Consider the following 19,060-nt stretch of genomic DNA (forward strand, 5'->3'; position numbering starts at 1 on the left):
CTAAACCGGCTTCAACTGTCTAGTCAGCCGATTCGTCCATCACAACATCATCCAAAACGCCAGAGAGACGCATCTGGCTCCGGTCCCTTTGCAATCATGACGGTGCAATATAGAAAATGTATTTGTGTCGTCTATGGGAGCATCCTGTAAGCACCAGGATGTACTCTCCTCCTGACCCTGTCCTTGCCGGATGAAGACGTGACGGTGCCCGTGCTGAGAAGATGCTGATGAATGTCAGGCTGTGGGGCAGAGATATGCGCAGTCTGTGCCTACAAAGTTATTTAAATGGTCCGTCTGCCCCTGGCTATTTGAGTTAGCAGGTAATTGTTATATAAATCTCTGCATCCAGCACAACTTTTAGCAGCTCTCTTACAGTCTGCATGGTGCTGGAAGAAGTGCTCACATCCTTTACTCAAGTTAAAGTAGCACCACAATGTAAAATACTCCATTATAAGTAATAAATGTAATACATTTTACTTAAGTAAAAGTACTAATTAACAGTGGTGGAATGTAACTAAGTACTACTTAGTGCACATTTGAGGTACTTGTACTTAAGGATTTCCATTTAATGCCCCTTTATACTTCCACTCCACTCTACTACTCTATTCTACTCCACCCAATTCAGAGTGAAATGTTCCACTACATATATTTCACAGCTTTAGTTACTGCTTTACAGATTAAGATTTTATATATAAAACATGTGATGAACATGACGCACTATCATGACAGTACATAACATAGTTAAAATTAGCTCCATCTCGACCAGCTACAACAGTAAAATTCTACTTACACATGAATGCTAATAATAATACTCCAATAATATGATATATGATAGTATAATGCTCACATGGGAAAATTTTATTTTACTTTTAATACAAAGAACATTTTAACACTTACATACTTTTACTTAAGTGACATTGTCAATGCAGGGCTTATAGTGTTAATGGAGTATGTTTATCTTGAGTATTGCTACTTTTACTTAAGGATCTGAGTGCTTCTTCCACAATTGCTTCATACTTCTACTCCACTACAATTCATGTCCACTCCATTACATTTATTTGACAGCTTTAGTTACTACTTCACAGATTACCAGATTCACAGATTTACATACAAAACATGAGTTTATACAATATGATGCACTGTTATAGATTAAACTAACCAACAGTGTAAAAAAAAGTTCAAATTAGCTCCAACAGCTCCAACAGTAAAATGCTACTTATACATGTATCAGTAATAATAATTCAATATAATATATAATAGTATACCACTCACAGGGGAAATTTCTCTGCATTATGAGTACTTTTACTTTTGATACTTAAATACATTTAGCTAATATTACTTATATACTTTTATTTACGTGGCATTGTCATTGTGGGACTTTTAGTTGTAATGGAGTATTTTTATATTGCAGTATTATTGCTACTTTTACTCGAGTACAGAATCGGAATACTTCCTCCACCATTCTGCATCTAATAATATATATATATATTATTGGATTATTGTTACTGATGCATTAACAGCAAACATCATTTTATATTGTAGCTGGTCAAAGTGAAGCTTATTTTAACTATTTAGGTAATTGGGTAGTTTAATCTATAACAATGCATCATGTGTTATAAATTGGTCATGTTTTTGTGAAAAATCTTAATCTGCAACGTGACTAGTAACTATAGATAACTGTAGTGGAGTTTAAAGTACAATATTTCTCTCTCATATGCAGTGAGGTAAAAGTATAAAGTACCATAAAATAGAAACACTCAAGTAAAAGTACTTCAAAATTGTACACAAGCGCAGTTCTTGAGTAAATGTATTTAGTTACTTTCCACCTCTGCTGCTGTACCATTTAGACATTTCCAGAATTTAAAATAAACCAAGCTTAGTCCTTTATGACTTGCGCAGTTTAAAAATGTACTTTTATTGCAAAATAATATCCCAGCAAAAAAAGCACATCAAATTTAGCAAAAGAGCTACTTATTCCATACATGTAAATAATCCATCTGTAAAAGTAGATTTATCCATTCACATCTTTCAATATCATATGTGATATTTTATAATAGTATGAAACTGAGGCTGTCTTTAAGCTTGCACAGTCACAGTACGCTGCAAAGTTTTTAGCATTCCAGGATTCTTCCTTTGTCCCACATGTTAAGTGCTACCATGATGTATAGCTCGAAACTTTCTTTGCTTTGTTCTCATCTACATCAGCATCTTTTTGTAATGTCTCAAGCAATAATGCAGTATGAATCTAAAGCTTTTACTTTCAAAGTCACAGTAGTTTGAAATATCCCAAGTATCTTGCTTTGACTATTGCCGTCACATAGAGTACTAGCTAAAAGACTACTAGCTGAAATGTGTATGTTTTTTTTGTAAGGAAAAAGTTTGTTTATTTGAGGCAGTGCACACTAAGCAAACCATTTCGCCTAAACATCAAACATAGCCCCTTCCAAGTGGTCACACACAGAAAGTGACAGCCTAATTTAGGCTTTATTCACACCCTCTTATGCCAACAACTTTCCCTGCCAACAGACAGAAAAACTAGTGTACTAATTTTACATAAACAAATATGTAAATTATAATACCAAGTAAAATAATGGTCTGCATGTTATTTTAGTGAGAAGTCATTTTAAAATGCCATCAATCCGGTTTGCACATTCTAAATTATTAAAGTATCAAAAAGCAACCCTTACAAAAAAAGAAAAGGTTGTACTCTATATGAGTCAGTTTGTTGGGGTATAAATAGATAAAGGAACTGTGTCCATTTTGTAATGCTGTAGTATGTTTTCACTGTGGGTCCTTATTTTGGGTCTTCAATGGTTCCCTTGCTGAGGTCTGTCATTTTGGGATACTTCACTTTCTTCTGGTCAAGTTCATTTTGAGCCCACAGCAGTAGCTTCAGGAGCTTGGCCAGCTTGGGTGTTGACTCTCTGTTTTCATAGTCTAGCACACACTGATTCACTTCACTCCACACCTGAAAGACAAAGACATAGACATGTTTTTGCTTTGTATAATTTCAATATTGTTGTACAGTGGATCTTTGACAGGCATATTCCATTTTGCCCCTGTTAAAGTTTTTTTTGGGGGGAGTTTCTCCTTATCCGAATTGAGGGTCTAAGGATAGAGGCCGTTGTATGCTGTACAGACTGTAAAGCCCCTTGAGGCAAATTTGTGATTTGTGATATTGGGCTATATAAATAAAACTGACGTGACATGATAGAGCTCCATGCACACACAAATCAAGAAATTTGTAAGTAATTAATTTCAAAATCAGGTAAGAAAAATGCTAAATTTGTCAGAAAAATTCTGTACCACTAACACTGAACAATGTCTTCATGCTGAGAGAGAACAACTTTTTTTAGTTTAGTGTGGGATCATAAATTCCAGGTGGCAGTCTGTTTAATCTGATCTATTCTATGTATATGGAAAGAATATTGGTGAAAAATAAGAGACAAGTGCAAGACAAATATGCATTGACCCTACCTTTTGTCTCTGCATCATATTGAGCAGATCTCCAAAAGGTGACTCCTCAGGGTTGTCAAATGCCAGCAGGGCCAGTGTCCTCTCCATCTCAGTCAGACATTCTCGGCTCTCCTCCCCTTGCTCTGCTAACTGAGACTGGGCAAATTCAAGGGCAGCTTCGGTCTCCCTCAAACGAATCAGCTCAATCAGATGCTGCTGCTGCAAACACAAAAAGCCAGAGGGTGCAACAGGGAGTGAAAATAACAGAAGTAGTAAGGCAGGCAGTAGAAATTATACTGCTTAAAGTGCAAACCCTAGATGTCTGCAAAATGAGAGGCATTGTCTTGTATTTTACCTGTAGGTGAAAGTAGAGGTAACGGTTGGTATCCAGCAGTTCTGGGTGCAGACTGTTTATCAATGCAATGGCATCTTGGATCTGTCCCTTCAGGATCATTTCTCTGATCTTAATTCTTTCATCTAGGGAATCCAAGTCCACACTAGGCTCTATTCCAGACTCCATCCTGAACTTCTCCGCTGCCTCCTTGAAGCCCTCTGTTGAACAGAAACCGTGATTAAATCCTACACATTCCACATTCAAGCAACACATTTATCTGCACTAACTGATCTTTATAGACAACTGAGAGCAAACTTTGAGTAACAAAAAAAATCGGTACTTCACCTGTCACCAGGTAGTTCATAATGAGCCTGTTCATATCAGCTCTCTGAATGTGGACATTGTTGAGTTTATCCATCCACTCTTCCCTTGTTATGTCCTCCGGCTTCTCTGCATAACTCATTATGATAATATCCTAAAGTTGAGTTGACAGAATGACATTTCAGACACTTAAAATATTGAGCTCACGGTAAGGACAATTATATAACGTTATAACGGTTTTGGTAACTAGCTGGTCAGTTTGACAGCAACACGGCACCGGAAATCCTAAGTCACAACAGTTTGGGCCTTCGATGAAAAACACAACATTGACGTCTGACTTCTCAACACGAATCAAAACAAACACTAATTCGGCCTTTCTGGGCATTTATAACGGATCCACACATCCGGAACGAGTGCTTTTCTGTTTTCTTGTCTTCTATCGACATGCATCTACAGTCCTATGCAAATATCATGGTTACTTAATTCACAATACCTGAAAATTGTGTCGCTACTTCCCAGCAGTAGCTAGCTAGCGAGCGGAGGAGAGCCTCTTCTTCTTCTTCTTCTTCCTCTTCCTCTTGCCTATTTCCGGTACCTTAAACTACACGCTGCGTACGTACTGCTGCCCCCTACAGTAAATTAAAAGCATTGCATGACAATTTGATAACTGACTGAATTTTATATTGTCTGACCTTATGGCCATAAAATGCGTTTAAAAACCCTCCATATAGATTTTAAAAATATCCAGATCTTCAGTTTGGTTGTTGACATCGGATAGAAAATAATTCCTGGACCCCGCTTTTACCGGGAAAGTTTAAAAACTAGAACACTTTTTTTCCCCTGTGTTTTTAGTAGTATAAAAACTAAAAGTAGTTACACAGAAAAATGACCCTTGTCAGTGTTATATTATTGTCACATTATTAGATTGTTAATACTGATGCATCAATGTGTAAGCAGCATTTTATTGTTGTAGCTGGTCAAAGGGGTTTTAGTTTTATACTCCTTATATACCATTAAGTAGTTTAGTCCAGTGGGGTCAGGCCCCCTCCAAACAGTCCCAAGATAAATTTGTTGAATCTTTTGAAAAAAATATAAACTTCTGTGCAAACTGATCTTCTCTGTTTTTGTGAAATATTTTAGAGTTTTACATCCTTGAGCCTCAAACGTTTATTAAAATGAAATCAAATGAAAAGTTAAGCTGGGAAATCGTTCTTTAGCCGAAACTGCAAACAATTATGAAATATGACAAGGGGCTCCGACTTGATACTGCGTTTATGTAAGGAGTCACAACCCAAAAAGGTTACAACGGTTACTACAGCTATCAAATAAATGTAGTGGAGTAAAAAGTACAGCATTTCCCTCTGAAATGTAATAGAGGAGAAGTCTAAAGTAGCATAAAATGAATATACTCAAGTAAAGAAGACGTACATCAAAATTGTACTTGAGTAAGTAAAGTAACTTAAGTAAATGAACTTAGTTACTTTCCACCACTGGAAACTACTGGTTTTGTGTTTTAAATTCAATATCAAATAACCAATCAACCTCTCGCACCCCCTGTTCTTCTTTTAATGTATTTTTTGTATTCTATTTCTCTCTTCATCATCTGTTACATCTGTATTAAATTTCTTTAAGGATGAAGCATAGTAGTAGTCTCAATCCTACTGTTCAGATGAGGATAAATAGGAGTGTCTATGTATGTGCATACCAGATTAGATTAAAGACAATTTAACTGTTTTCATAAAATGGCACTGCATCACTTTACACAGCAGCACAATTTAGCAGCTACAACAGTCAGTACATGAGACTGAGAAAGCATTTGAAATAAGAGGGATTAAAGGGACCTCTACTGGTGGAGTCATGTAATAGACCAAACTGTATACATAAAAGACTGCATTTCCTGTGTGTGACCACTGTCTGAGCATCATTTATGGACTCACACTTGTGTTTTGACCTGTTCCAAGCAGTTTGTTTCTATTGTAAAGAAAACATTTGTACAATTAATAAGTAAAATAATGTACTGACAGATGTCTGTTATCTGTTAGTGATACTGCTGGTGATGATGCACCTCTATTTTTGCCCAGGTTTATTTTTAATTTGATTAAAAAAAAAAAAACAAAAACTATAAAGATGAAAATTGGATTTATACTATACGGAGGCATACCACACATTCCACATAATAAAGATTGTATGAATACATTTGTTTATCTAGCAGTAAACTATTTTTTATTACTATATTATATTAATATTGTATTTGTATTTATTATTATATGTATTTCTTGTCTATTTCATGTCTTTTCAAGTTGTTGTATAATATTTCAGACAATGAACCTCAGTTTGTAGATATTAGCAACAGGAATAAACATGACAAGCCCCGCCTCCCTCCTATGGCTACCCTGTTTACTGTTTCTATGGTAACGGCGCTGTTAACTTTAGTGAGAGAAGTCTCTTCAGAGGCTAAATTGATTAAATTGACATTAGCTATTAACCGACTAACCACCAGAAGATATTGAATGAAACGAAAAGGTAAACCGATAGATAGCCTGTAATTCACTGCAATTAACTTTTGAGGTTACTAACGTTACGACAACATCACGTTAGTTTTTCCATGGTCAAATGTGGCAAGATAACTAACTGTTAGCGTAATTATGTGTTAAGTTAGCTTAGCGTTAACTTACAAAAGCTAAAACTCAAATTTTTATTGCATCTGGTTCTTTTCAGTGGCTTGTTCCCAGAGATGGCTACCTCTCCCGGAGTTTTCAAAGCCACGGCGGTGAAGGGCATGCCAAAGTTTCCGGTCCTGCCCCCGATTAAAGAAACGCAGCAGCGGGGTGAGGCTGGACAGACCGGTGCAGCAAAGGAGGATATGGTGGAGAAGATAACGGTTCACAAGAAACTGCTGAGGCACAGAAGGAGTAAAGTGCAACAAGAACAACTCCACATGATATTGTATGTTTTCAGCTCAGCTCAGCTATGTCAGCTCAGGAGAATGATCGCAGCATCTTACTTTGGCAGTTGATCATTGTATAGGCCGTTGGGTTTCCTGCAATGTGACAGTTTGTTGACTGAATTATTACAGGGTGTCTAGAGCAATGAAGGCTTACAGACGGAGCAAAGAGATGGGGGCAGTGCCTAACCAGTCAACAGAGCCACAGCTGCCGCCTTCTGTATGACAATTATCTACCTACCTATGCACACATTTATAAATATAAATTTATATACAAATATTGCACAATATAATGTGGTACATTTCAATACTTGCTTTACAGATGCTTAGTGAGGAGCGGAAGCGTAGGGTAAGTTTTCTTTTTAGTATTAAATTTGACCTGTGAATGGTCTAAACCCTATTTATATGTAAGTCACACCTCTCTTTTTTAATTTATTTTATTTTGGTCCCATTTACAGATGAACTACATGTTCCTGAAGCGGTGTGTAGAGAGCCGCCCATTCGCTCCAATCCAGCAACAGTGGTTGGATGCCATTGTTGCCAGAGTCCTGCCTAAACTCAAAGAGAGCCCTGAGTCAAATAAACTACTACAGGAGCTCTGCAAGGAAGTCAGCGACGACTTCCACAATGTGATTGTCAAGCACACAGGTATTCCCAATTATTTGTGTGTGTATGTATGTATGTCTATGCTTGCAGAGTACATATAGACTACAGGTGAACCATGTCTCCTTATGCCATATTTACTCCCTTTAGTGGACACAGTACTAAAGAATCCACAGAAAGAAGGAGCTATTTCAGAAGAACAGACAGCTACCCTGCCAAAGTGAGTGACTAATTTACACAAGTCATTTATGCACAATAACCAAATAGTAGTTGGTCTATTTTTTAATGCACTTTTGTAAAATACATTTCCAAATCTTTTGCAGAACTCTTGATTTCTCCCAACCTTGGCATGATCACTTTATCAGAAGCCGCAAGATGATAAAAACAAACTTGCACATTCTTCATCCAGTAATGCAAACTGTCTTGGATATTGGCTACATGACATTTTCTCCACTGGCCCTGGTTGATCTTTCAGGATGCAGGTAAGGAAAGACTACAAATAAGCACATAACTACGATATTTCACGTGAAGGTTTGTTTCTTTTTGATTTAATTTCGGCTTCTGTTGGTTCAGGGCTTTAGGACCTGTGGATTGTAAGGCCCTGCTGAACAAAATGGCTGTGGAGTGTAAGAGGACAGAAGATCGTATTATGAATACCTGGTTTCCAAAAGTCATCCACTTATTAACAAGTAAAGAAACACTGAAGGGAGTTAAAGAGGAGAAATTGGACTCATTCTATGACTGTGCATCCACCCTCATCTCCAATCAGGTGAGATAATGCTAACTTGATTTTGGGCTTGATTTTGACTTGAGAAGAGTCAGAATGAGCAATTTAAAGTTGTTTAAATTAAGGTTATTTCACTCATTATTTAAATAAAAAACAGTACTTAAGTATATTAATTATATTATACAACAATGACAATTGAATAGTTTTTAATGCTGCATGTATGGTAAATTGAATTGATCAAGGAAGATTGTAATGTATAATCTCTTCACTTTATGCAAATACTTTAAGTACATTTATAAGCTGCTCTTTGTTATTTTTTTTATACAAGCAGCATGTCAGCAACTAGCCATCACTGATTATTTGTTTAGTACTTAATTTATTATGGCAGGGTTTTTTTTAATGAAATGCATGGATACTGTAGCATTCTTTGTATGAATGTTCCTTGATTACAAATTTAGACTCATGGACATTTTTCTTTTGTAAATTCCCAGTTGAAATCCCTGCTTCAGACAAGTGTAGAGGAGTTTGTCAATCTGTTTGATCCAAGCAATCACCATCACTTGCCCGTCTTTCGTATGGCCTTGACATTTGATGATGAAAAGATGGAAATTTATCCCACCTTACAAGATCTGGAAGCTGCTGTTTTTGAGATTCTTAATGCAATCACAAATACACTGCAGGTGAGGTTATATGTAACAGCAATTAAAAGGAAAATTACTTTTTAATTTTTGGACACATTTTTCATGTAATGTATTTTGAGCTAGTTTTAATATCTTCGACACTGATCCACAGAAAGTACAGACGGTCCAGTCATGGCTGGCACAAACCACATCTTCGTTTGTGGATGCCAAGGTGGCTGATCACATCCTTGCTTGGGCTCAGGTCACTGTGAAAACCTCTGTGTACAAGAATCTAGAGGAAGCTGACAAACATTTCCAGAACTATGGTGATGGTCTATAATCCAATAATTTCCTATCATCACCCAATTGGTTTTGATTCCATTTATTGCTGACTTTTCTGCTTTATTTTGCAGTAGACAGCTATGACTGGCTAGTCAATGGAACTGCACAGGCTAGAGTAGAGAAGTTCATGGAAGAAGAGCACTCTTTTGATGAGTACGCTAAGGTAACAAATCATAAAGTTTAATTCATGCTGCATATGTTATAGACCTATTCTTGCCTTGTTTTTAGTTTTTCTGATGAATGTCAATGTGTAATCTCACTGCTTTTTAAAGCAAGTGGAGGAGTTTCGTGTTCTGTCAAAGGAGATTGTCAGCCTCCCAGCAAAAGCCCACTTCACAATGGTCCATCTGGACTGTGAAGAGCTGAAACAGGGGCTGGCCAACAAAGCCAAAAACTATGCTGAAAAACTTCTGAAGAAACTGATCACCAGCCACCGTGAGCAAAATCTACAGTGAGTCACTTGTAAAAAATTTTAACAAAACAATCCCTCTTTGTTTAAAATGCTCAGATTTTTCTCACAATCCCTGTTGTGTCTGTTCAAAGGATCTGCTCTGAATTTGAAACCATCAGAGGGAAGGCTCTGAAAGTACCAGAGAATACAGAGGACATGATTCAGATCATTGATTACATAAATTTCACTAAGACAAAGGGTATTGCAAAACTTAATGAAAAAACAAAGGTGAATAACCAGATGATTGGTTCTATCTGTTGTATCATATACTAAAGCATATTGATTTCAGTAACCTTATATAAGTTCTAACATAATTTACTACCACACTGTGTTCTGACAGGAAGCCTACTGTAGACTAATCTACCTCCTGGATGTCCACAACATTGAGCCAGAGGATCTGGAGCTTAATTCAACTGTCTTTCTCTGGCCACAGAAAATCCTCCATGTCTTTGAGCTCAGTGATGAAGTAATGCTCTTGTGTCTGCCGACAACAGTATACTGTATATCATTGTTGTTTTTGTCTTTTAAGGATGATCTGATTCTGGACAGCTATGTCATTTTCAGGTGATGGATAAGGCCATGCTGAAAGGGGAGAAGGAGCTGCATGCTAAAAGAGAAAGATTAATGGTACAGCTGGAAAAGTTGGGACGCAGGATAGAGGAGTTCCCACATTGCTCAGAGCTGGGTATGATGCAGCAGGTACAGCGTCATTAGCACTCTTAGATAACCTTGAAGAAATAATTGCGACATTTTGGGAAATGCACGTATTCACTTCCTTGCTGAGAGTAAGATAAGAAGATCATTATCACTCTCATATTTGTCTATACAATATGAAGCTACATCCAACAGTCGGTTAGCTTAGCATAAAGACTGGAACAGGGGGAAACAGCTAGCCTGGCCCTGTACGAAGGTAACAAAATCTGTCTACCAGCACCTCTAAAACTCCAGGACATCACTGTGCCTGGCTAAGAAATAGTCCCGCACATAACCCACCATAAAACTACTGTAACTACTTTACACATTAGTTTTTTATATGAATTAGATAAATGTATAATATAGATATCATATGTTAATTAGTGAGCATTAGAGGTGCTGGTAGGTGGATTTTGTTAAATTTGGTCAGAGCCAGGCTAGCTGTTTCCCCCTGTTCCAGTCTTTATGCTACGCTAAGCTAACTGTCGGCTGGCTCCAGCTTTATATTGTGCAGGCAGATATGAGAGGGTTATAAATCTTCTCTTTTAACTTTCTGCAAGAAAGCAAATCGCTTTTAGCAAAATCTCAAACTATTCTTTTAAACAAACTTGAACCTGAAACAACTTTATCTGTCATATTAAATACGCCTTGCCAGTGTCTGTATAATGAATCAGAATTTTACAAAAGCATCATAAAGCTTAATTTTACTGTGGTTTTCAGGCAATACAATTACATCGAATGGAAAATAATTGTCTTATCATCACTTTTTGGGCAGTATGTAACGGATGTCAGAACAGTTCAGAAACTTCTCCAGGAGGCTGAGGAGGCGATCGACTTTATAAACAAAGAAGAGGCCTTTTACAAATGTGACCAAACATGTTACCCAGAAGTTGAGGTCATCAAAGACGGTATTGAACCGTATCAGAAGCTGTTTGGATTTGTAATGAAGTGGCAGCGCACAGAGAAGAGGTCTGATTTCAGTTTGATGCATGTTGTGTTTTAATTAAAACATTTTCCCTGATAACCTTTTATCATCTTTGTGAATAGATGGATGGACGGTTCCTTCCAGGACCTAGATGGCGAGAGCATGGAAGTAAAAGTGGATGAGTTCTTTAGGGAGATCTTCAAGATGCTGAAGTTTTTCCAACAGAAACAGAATAAGGCTGAGCAAGAGATGGAAAAGATTGCTGGGAAGACTACACAACGACCTAGTGAGGGCGATCCAAGGAAGCAGGAAAGCCCCACAATACTTTTGTGCTCCACCGTAATGGAGCAGATCAAAAAGTTCAAGGTATGGTATTAACTGTCATTTCAATGGGGCTCAATAATGAAGTCTTCTAGTAAGTGAAGTCTTGTTTGTTGATGCTAAACCATTATGGGGAATGTGTTTGTGTCAACAGGATCATATCCCTGTAGTGTCCATCTTGTGTAATCCAGGCATCAGAGCTCGCCACTGGGACCACATGTCAGAGATAGTTGGGTATGACCTCACTCCTGACTCTGGTTCAACACTACGCAAAGTTCTCAAACAAAACCTGACTCCCTACCTGGAAGAGTTTGAGTCTATCAGCGCTGCTGCTAGTAAAGTGAGAACTTGTGTTTGCTTCTACAGCGTTTGATAAAAACCTCGATACTTAATCGATGTGTTAAATGCTATATACCCAGACTATGTGTCTCAACAGGAGTTTTCCCTGGAGAAGGCTATGCAAACTATGGTGCATATTTGGGATGGCATTTCTTTCCACCATCAACCTTACAGGGAGACCGGAGTGTCCATCCTGACTGCTTTGGATGAGATTCAGACAATGCTAGATGACCAGATTGTGAAGACTCAGACAATGAGGGGCTCACCGTTCATTAAACCCTTTGAAAATGAGATCAAGGTTAACTTCACATTTTGGAGAGTTCATTCATGAATGAATAAATGCAAATTGCATGGGAGTGTTACCAGGTGGGAGTAACTTTGACTGTGCCTAGATAGAGATATAGAGTATGCCTGCAGATATTTAACTGTTTGTTCTGTAACTTCAGCTATGGGAGGAGCGTCTGCTTCGTATCCAGGAAACCATAGATGAATGGTTGAAGGTGCAGGCCCAGTGGCTTTATCTGGAGCCCATCTTCTCTTCTCAAGACATCATGCAGCAGATTCCAGAAGAGGGACGACTTTTCCAAACTGTAGACAAAAACTGGAAAGAGGTCATGAGGCACTGCGTTAAGGACCCTAAGGTAGTCATCTAAAAAAGTTTATTGTGAACACATTATTCTGAAAAAAAAAAGAAAATCTGAAAGATTAACTGTTTGTGTTAACTGATGATTTCTAACCGTAGATTCTGCAAGCAACCTCGCTGCCTGGTTTGCTAGAGAAACTGCAAAATTCTAACAACCTCCTGGATAGCATCATGAAAGGACTGAATGCCTATCTGGAGAAGAAGCGTCTTTTTTTCCCACGGTAAGCAAAAGATTTTGCAGTGTATCTTCTGTCCAATTATTTGTTAATATCACAGTTTTTGTTACTTGCTACCGCTGCCAGGTTCTTCTTCTTGTCCAATGATGAAATGCTGGAGATTCTATCTGAGACCAAGGACCCACTGCGAGTGCAGCCCCATCTGAAGAAGTGCTTTGAGGGTATTTCCAAACTGGACTTTCTACCCAATCTGGATATCCAGGCAAGGCAGCCACACATATTGTTATTGTTACATGACACAATGGTTGATGAACTTTTATTAAATTGCATACTGTTCTTGCCCAGGCCATGTATAGTGGTGAGGGGGAGCGTGTTCAGCTAATCCAGCACATCTCTACATCTGAAGCCAAAGGAGCAGTGGAGAAGTGGCTGGTGCAGGTGGAGGATGTGATGCTTCGCAGTATCAGAGATGTAGTAGCCCGGTCCAGGGTGGTGAGATCACTGTTCCCCATACCTTAAATAATACACAGTACCGTGATTTGTTAACTCTTATACCATTGTGTTGTGTATGTTCTATATAGTCTGCATCTGGACAATCTGAGGTTCCTCTTATGTGTGTACATAAATGTGAGTCAATGAGTATGGTTGTATTGACAGGCCTATGCTGAGACTGCACGGAGCCAGTGGGTCAAGGAGTGGCCTGGGCAGGTAGTGCTTTGCACCTCCCAGATTTTCTGGACCTCGGAGGTTCATGAAGCCATCAGAGCAGGAGCTGATGTAGGTTTTTACGTTTTTTTTCTCAGAAAATGTAACTTTTTTTTTTATTCAAAAAATTTTGGCTTTTGAAATAGTATTTCAAGTTCTTTCAAGACTTGAAGACTTTAACTTTATCAATTCAGCTTAATTTATGGAAATTATGTTGAGTCTAATAATAGTTGTGTATTTTGATAGTGTAGAGGTACAAAGCAGTGATGTGTCTCACTCCTGACCAACTGACCTGGATTTTTCTTTTGATGAGCATGACACCATAACAGTATTACCTTGGTAAAAAACTGAAATAGTGATTGGACTTTTGTCCTCTGTAGGGTCTAAAGAATTACTATCAGCAACTCCAGAATCAGCTGAAGGACATTGTGGAGCTGGTGAGAGGGAAACTGCCCAAACAAACACGGATCACTTTGGGAGCGCTGGTCACAATTGATGTCCATGCCAGAGATGTGGTCATGGAGCTTATTGATAAAGGTACCTCCTGGCACAGAATGCAGAATGGACCATAACAGAGCTACGCGTACATTTAGAAATAACACCAAGAAAATATGCTTGAAAAATCAAAAATAAGTGTCTGTTTTTAACAGGTGTATCAAATGAAACAGACTTCCAATGGCTAGCCCAGCTGCGTTACTACTGGAGCAATGACAATGTTCGTGTCCGCATTATCAACTGTGATGTTAAGTATGCCTATGAGTACCTGGGGAACTCACCACGTCTCGTCATCACTCCGCTGACTGACAGATGCTACAGAACCCTGGTAAAATATCTGACAAATAGCATACTTGACCATGAGCGTTTTTTTATTGGAATAATGCTGAGTGAACAGATATTTTACCATTAAATTCCAAAGCTCTCTCCCTGTTTTAGATTGGGGCTTTCTACCTGAATTTGGGTGGTGCTCCTGAAGGTCCAGCTGGAACAGGAAAGACCGAAACCACCAAAGATCTAGCCAAAGCTCTAGCTGTGCAGTGTGTGGTCTTCAACTGTTCTGATGGACTAGATTACCTCGCTATGGGCAAAGTAACCCCTTCAGGAAATCTTGGATTTATGTTCTTAATTTGAATGCCATATATATGCAAAAAATATTTTTTTAACATGTATTTTGGTGCAATCTCTCATAGTTTTTTAAAGGTCTGGCTTCATCTGGTGCGTGGGCATGCTTTGATGAGTTTAACCGTATTGAGCTGGAGGTGCTGTCTGTAGTAGCCCAGCAGGTTCTCTGCATCCAGAGGGCCATCGAGCTGAAGTTGGAGTACTTTGACTTCGAAGGGACCATGCTCAAACTGAATCCCAACTGTTTTGTATCCATTACAATGAACCCTGGTTATGCAGGACGCTCAGAACTCCCAGACAACCTCAAGGTCTCTAATCATTGAACAAATATTTTTATCTCTGCATTATTGATGATATTAATGTTATTTGATTCCAACTCTTCAAATCATTCCAGTTGGCTTGTTACATTAAATTATACACTGTGATGCAGTGATGGTACATTGACAGTAATTTCTTTCATTTCTCTGTGCAGGTGTTGTTCCGAACAGTCGCCATGATGGTCCCAAACTACGCACTGATAGCAGAGATCTCTCTGTATTCATATGGCTTCCTCAATGCCAAACCACTGTCAGTAAAGATTGTGATGACATACAGGCTCTGTTCAGAGCAGCTCTCCTCCCAATTCCATTATGATTACGGCATGAGGGCAGTCAAAGCTGTACTTGTGGCTGCAGGAAACCTCAAGCTCAAGTATCCTGATGAAAATGAGGACATACTGGTATTTGTGCTGAAATTAATGTATTTGCTAATTATTAGTCTATACTGTTTGTCCTGATTGTGAACTTCTCTAGTATGTGAATTGGTTTGCAGTTTTAGACCCTTTCTCTTTTTTCCACATGTTGCAACATCCAGCTCCTGAGGTCCATAAAAGATGTTAATGAGCCCAAGTTTCTCTCCCATGATATTCCGCTGTTCAATGGAATCACCAGTGATTTGTTCCCAGGCATCTCCCTTCCTGAGGCTGACTATCAGGTCAGATATGCTGATGCCATTTTTTGTCCTAAATCTAACAATACCTGTGTATTTATTAATATTGCCATGTATATTATAATCAGTGTTTTTTCATATCCTTGGCAGCTGTTTCTGGAGGCGGCTCAAGAGTGCTGTAAAAATCACAATGTACAGCCAACACAGGTCTTCTTACAGAAGATAATCCAGACATATGAGATGATGATAGTCAGGCATGGGTATGTTGTATTTCATTGTTGCCATATCACGATGTCCTGTATAGCATGTTTCCAGTTATACAGTATTTCACAGGACTGGTACATGTATTGAAGGGAATATTTGAAACATGATACTGCATGAAGATATTTTTGTTTTGCATCAGGTTCATGCTGGTGGGAGAGCCTTTCGCTGGGAAGACCAAAGTGCTACATGTTCTAGCTGACACACTAACTCTCATGAATGAGAAAGGGTACGGTGAGGAGGAGAAGGTCATCTTCAGGACACTGAACCCAAAGTCGATCACCATGGGACAGCTCTTTGGACAGTTTGACCTAGTTTCTCATGAGGTAGACCTGTGTCTTGAATCACTTTATTTATTCTGTATCACACATAAATATATGATTTGTGTATCTGCAACATTGATGTAAACCTGGGACAACAGGTGGCCCTTTCTTCCTCTTAGTATTTTCAGTTTTTGTTTTTCCTCATTATCAGTGGACAGATGGGATTGTGGCCAACACATTTCGTGAGTTTGCTTCGGCCGGCACACCAGAACGTAAATGGGTGGTGTTTGATGGTCCCATTGATACACTGTGGATTGAGAGCATGAACACTGTGCTGGATGACAACAAAAAGGTCCATAATACACAGTAAATACATTTGATATTTATATATATTTGTTTTTCACATACTTGAGTAAGATCTTTTTTGCTTTACTCTTCCTCCACAGTTGTGCCTGATGAGTGGGGAGATCATCCAGATGTCTAATCAGATGAGTCTGATTTTTGAAGCAATGGATTTATCACAGGCCTCGGTGAGTTAGATGTTTGGAGTTAAATAAGTTATTAATCTGATTATCCCATCTTAAAATTTTACAACTACTAGTTCATTTGCTGAATGGTCATCATTTTGCATCAATGAACTTCACCAATGTACTTGACAAGATGTTGAACAACATTCGATTATTGGGAATTATCAGTGTATCTAGCTTGATTGACAGGATGTAATTGGATGTTATAAAAAGGTATTTTTTGGTTTCGTTTGGTTATTTTCTTCCACTTCAGCCTGCCACAGTCAGTCGATGTGGGATGATTTACATGGAACCGTCTCAGTTGGGCTGGGAGCCCTTAGTGATCTCCTGGATGAACACTCTTCCTGATGCTCTGCAGAGCCCGGACAATCGCTCCCTGTTGCTGGAGCTCTTCCATTGGCTCCTGCCGCCTACCCATAGGATGCTACGTAAATGTTGCAGAGTAAGTGACCCCAGGCCTCAAAACAATCCAGACACAAATATCTATAGAACATTTAGAAGTTTACTTTTATTTAAATTTAAAATACCATAAGTTTTGTCATGCTGGATTATGGTTTTGCTTGCAGGAAGTTGTTTCCACTAGCAACAGTAACACTGTGGTGTCCTTGTGTCGACTGTTTGAGATGCTGCTCACTGAACCTGTAAAGACAGATCCTGGGGATAAAAATATTCGCACCTGGATCATGGTAAAATGACTGAATCATTTATCATTTTGAATGATAATATAATCTTTATTCAAAACTCTTGCTTTGGAACTGCACCTTGCAAACATTTGCAGCTTCATGCAAATGTTTCACTGTTTTTGTATTTGCACTTTCCATTTCAGTTCAATTATATTTTTGTCTGACACCTCACCTTCTCTTCCTTTATGATTGCAGGCAGCTTTTGCCTTCTCCCTGGTGTGGTCTATGGGTGGCAGCTGTGACGCAGGCAGCAGGGAGAAGTTTAGTGAGTTCTTCAGGGTGACTGTGTCAGGGAAGACAGAAGAACATCCTATCCCTGCCACTGTGGGGAAATGGGAGTGTCCAATGGATGAAAAAGGCCTGGTGTATGACTATTTCTATGAGGTACTGTGGAATTACATCACTCAGAGGTGTTTCACTTTTGTTTAAATCAGTAAATAATACTGTAATCTCTTGAACAGTTTAAAGGAAAAGGCCGCTGGGTTCACTGGAATGATTCCATCAAGAATGTCAGCCTGGGGGACAAAAACACTAAAGTGCAAGAGATCATTGTTCCAACCATAGACACAGTTCGCTACACCTACCTCATGGACCTCTGCATCAGCTACGGCGTGTTAGTATTCTAGGGGGTCACAGTGGCACTGATACACACAAATGTTAAAAGTGCATTATTGCCTTAAATGATTGTTTGACTTCTACCAATGCCATATATACTAGTTTCTATAGAATAGGTCTCATTATATTTTAGCCTGGATTTATTTACATTTCATCTGACAGATTTCGTGCAAAATCTTTCCTCTGTTTCTTTGCTTAGGCCTCTCCTGTTTGTTGGTCCTACTGGCACTGGGAAGTCAGTGTATGTGAAGGAGAAGTTGATAAACAATCTGGACAAAGATCGTTATCTACCCTTCTTTATCAATTTTTCAGCTCGCACTAGCGCCAACCAAACTCAGGTCAGCATTTAGGATGCATGGATGAAAGAATGTCTTTTTATTAGATTAGATGTAGTAATCTAAACAAACAAGAAAGGGTCATTCTTTTCATTTTAAATAATTCCTTCTGTATTTATCATCCAGAACATCATCATGTCCAGGTTAGATAAGAGAAGGAAGGGAGTGTATGGGCCCCCCATGGGAAAGAAGTGTGTCATCTTTGTAGATGACATGAACATGCCTGCACTGGAACAGTTTGGAGCACAACCTCCTGTGGAGCTTCTTCGACAGTATATAGACCATGGAAACTGGTATGAACCACCCACTATTAGATGCCAATTTCATATCAAAACAAATGGACTAAACTTACTGCATTAGAGAAGCTTAAGCATTGTTCAGTGAACAGACAGACCTTATCTGTTATGCTCTTTCTGGCAGGTATGACCTGAAGGATACCTCCAGGATCACTCTTGTCGACCTCCAGCTCATCTCAGCTATGGGCCCCCCTGGTGGTGGGAGGAATGCTGTGACATCCCGTTTCCTGCGGCACTTCAACATTTTTAGCATTAATGCCTTCAGTGATGACACCATGGTTCGCATCTTCTCCAGCGTGGTTGCCTTCTATCTCAAAAACAATGAATTCCCACCTGATTATTTCACTGTTGGCAACCAAATAGTGACAGCTACAATGGAAGTGAGTCCCCCCAAAACACACAGTGATAGCACACGAGCTGTACAAATGAGATGG

General features: G+C 38.8%; 2 protein-coding genes across 5 annotated transcripts in view; one reads left to right on the plus strand and one right to left on the minus strand.

Annotated features, from left to right (window-relative positions):
* Positions 1 to 204: 204 nt before the first annotated feature.
* Positions 205 to 19,060, plus strand: part of dnah12 (dynein, axonemal, heavy chain 12) — a 29,681-nt gene continuing 10,825 nt past the window's right edge. Inside the window, exons 1-41 of one of the 4 annotated variants that reach the window (XM_044211787.1) lie at positions 205 to 320; positions 6,830 to 7,057; positions 7,188 to 7,275; positions 7,378 to 7,404; positions 7,514 to 7,703; positions 7,809 to 7,878; positions 7,982 to 8,140; positions 8,232 to 8,427; positions 8,877 to 9,065; positions 9,178 to 9,331; positions 9,419 to 9,510; positions 9,620 to 9,798; positions 9,891 to 10,026; positions 10,139 to 10,264; positions 10,363 to 10,497; positions 11,267 to 11,460; positions 11,539 to 11,782; positions 11,892 to 12,077; positions 12,174 to 12,374; positions 12,523 to 12,717; positions 12,819 to 12,940; positions 13,022 to 13,157; positions 13,241 to 13,387; positions 13,553 to 13,672; positions 13,981 to 14,137; positions 14,251 to 14,423; positions 14,534 to 14,686; positions 14,788 to 15,027; positions 15,192 to 15,437; positions 15,572 to 15,691; positions 15,797 to 15,906; positions 16,050 to 16,233; positions 16,382 to 16,522; positions 16,617 to 16,700; positions 16,951 to 17,139; positions 17,264 to 17,383; positions 17,576 to 17,764; positions 17,842 to 17,993; positions 18,195 to 18,333; positions 18,457 to 18,623; positions 18,751 to 19,006. In XM_044211787.1, coding sequence (XP_044067722.1) covers positions 6,846 to 7,057; positions 7,188 to 7,275; positions 7,378 to 7,404; positions 7,514 to 7,703; positions 7,809 to 7,878; positions 7,982 to 8,140; positions 8,232 to 8,427; positions 8,877 to 9,065; positions 9,178 to 9,331; positions 9,419 to 9,510; positions 9,620 to 9,798; positions 9,891 to 10,026; positions 10,139 to 10,264; positions 10,363 to 10,497; positions 11,267 to 11,460; positions 11,539 to 11,782; positions 11,892 to 12,077; positions 12,174 to 12,374; positions 12,523 to 12,717; positions 12,819 to 12,940; positions 13,022 to 13,157; positions 13,241 to 13,387; positions 13,553 to 13,672; positions 13,981 to 14,137; positions 14,251 to 14,423; positions 14,534 to 14,686; positions 14,788 to 15,027; positions 15,192 to 15,437; positions 15,572 to 15,691; positions 15,797 to 15,906; positions 16,050 to 16,233; positions 16,382 to 16,522; positions 16,617 to 16,700; positions 16,951 to 17,139; positions 17,264 to 17,383; positions 17,576 to 17,764; positions 17,842 to 17,993; positions 18,195 to 18,333; positions 18,457 to 18,623; positions 18,751 to 19,006 — 6,318 coding nt within the window. In that variant the 5' untranslated portion in view covers positions 205 to 320; positions 6,830 to 6,845. Of the gene's footprint in view, positions 321 to 6,489; positions 6,635 to 6,829; positions 7,058 to 7,187; positions 7,276 to 7,377; positions 7,405 to 7,513; positions 7,704 to 7,808; positions 7,879 to 7,981; positions 8,141 to 8,231; positions 8,428 to 8,876; positions 9,066 to 9,177; positions 9,332 to 9,418; positions 9,511 to 9,619; positions 9,799 to 9,890; positions 10,027 to 10,138; positions 10,265 to 10,362; positions 10,498 to 11,266; positions 11,461 to 11,538; positions 11,783 to 11,891; positions 12,078 to 12,173; positions 12,375 to 12,400; positions 12,443 to 12,522; positions 12,718 to 12,818; positions 12,941 to 13,021; positions 13,158 to 13,240; positions 13,388 to 13,552; positions 13,673 to 13,980; positions 14,138 to 14,250; positions 14,424 to 14,533; positions 14,687 to 14,787; positions 15,028 to 15,191; positions 15,438 to 15,571; positions 15,692 to 15,796; positions 15,907 to 16,049; positions 16,234 to 16,381; positions 16,523 to 16,616; positions 16,701 to 16,950; positions 17,140 to 17,263; positions 17,384 to 17,575; positions 17,765 to 17,841; positions 17,994 to 18,194; positions 18,334 to 18,456; positions 18,624 to 18,750; positions 19,007 to 19,060 lie in introns of those variants that run through there. The other 3 variants (XM_044211786.1, XM_044211788.1, XM_044211789.1) reach the window with 3 other exon arrangements.
* Positions 1,888 to 4,758, minus strand: LOC122883313 (glucose-induced degradation protein 8-B homolog). The gene is made up of 5 exons (XM_044211796.1): positions 4,605 to 4,758; positions 4,136 to 4,265; positions 3,812 to 4,008; positions 3,478 to 3,675; positions 1,888 to 2,968 (listed from the first exon to the last, which is right to left on the minus strand). Exons 2-5 carry the CDS (start codon positions 4,251 to 4,253, stop codon positions 2,795 to 2,797), a joined length of 687 nt encoding a protein of 228 aa, XP_044067731.1. The 5' UTR covers positions 4,254 to 4,265; positions 4,605 to 4,758; the 3' UTR covers positions 1,888 to 2,794.

This window comes from Siniperca chuatsi, linkage group LG10 (assembly GCF_020085105.1).
Source record: "Siniperca chuatsi isolate FFG_IHB_CAS linkage group LG10, ASM2008510v1, whole genome shotgun sequence".
Taxonomy (NCBI): Eukaryota; Metazoa; Chordata; class Actinopteri; order Centrarchiformes; family Sinipercidae; genus Siniperca; species Siniperca chuatsi.

What these genes read in the sequence shown, in the direction of transcription:
- LOC122883313 (XM_044211796.1), bottom strand. Translation starts at nt 4,253, where the DNA reads ATGAGTTATGCAGAGAAGCCGGAGGACATAACAAGGGAAGAGTGGATG. An exon ending in TATGAACTACCTGGTGACAG is followed by an intron (nt 4,009 to 4,135) that starts GTGAAGTACCGA and finishes TCTGTTCAACAG; the next exon opens with AGGGCTTCAAGGAGGCAGCG. An exon ending in ATATGATGCAGAGACAAAAG is followed by an intron (nt 2,969 to 3,477) that starts GTAGGGTCAATG and finishes TTTGTCTTTCAG; the next exon opens with GTGTGGAGTGAAGTGAATCA.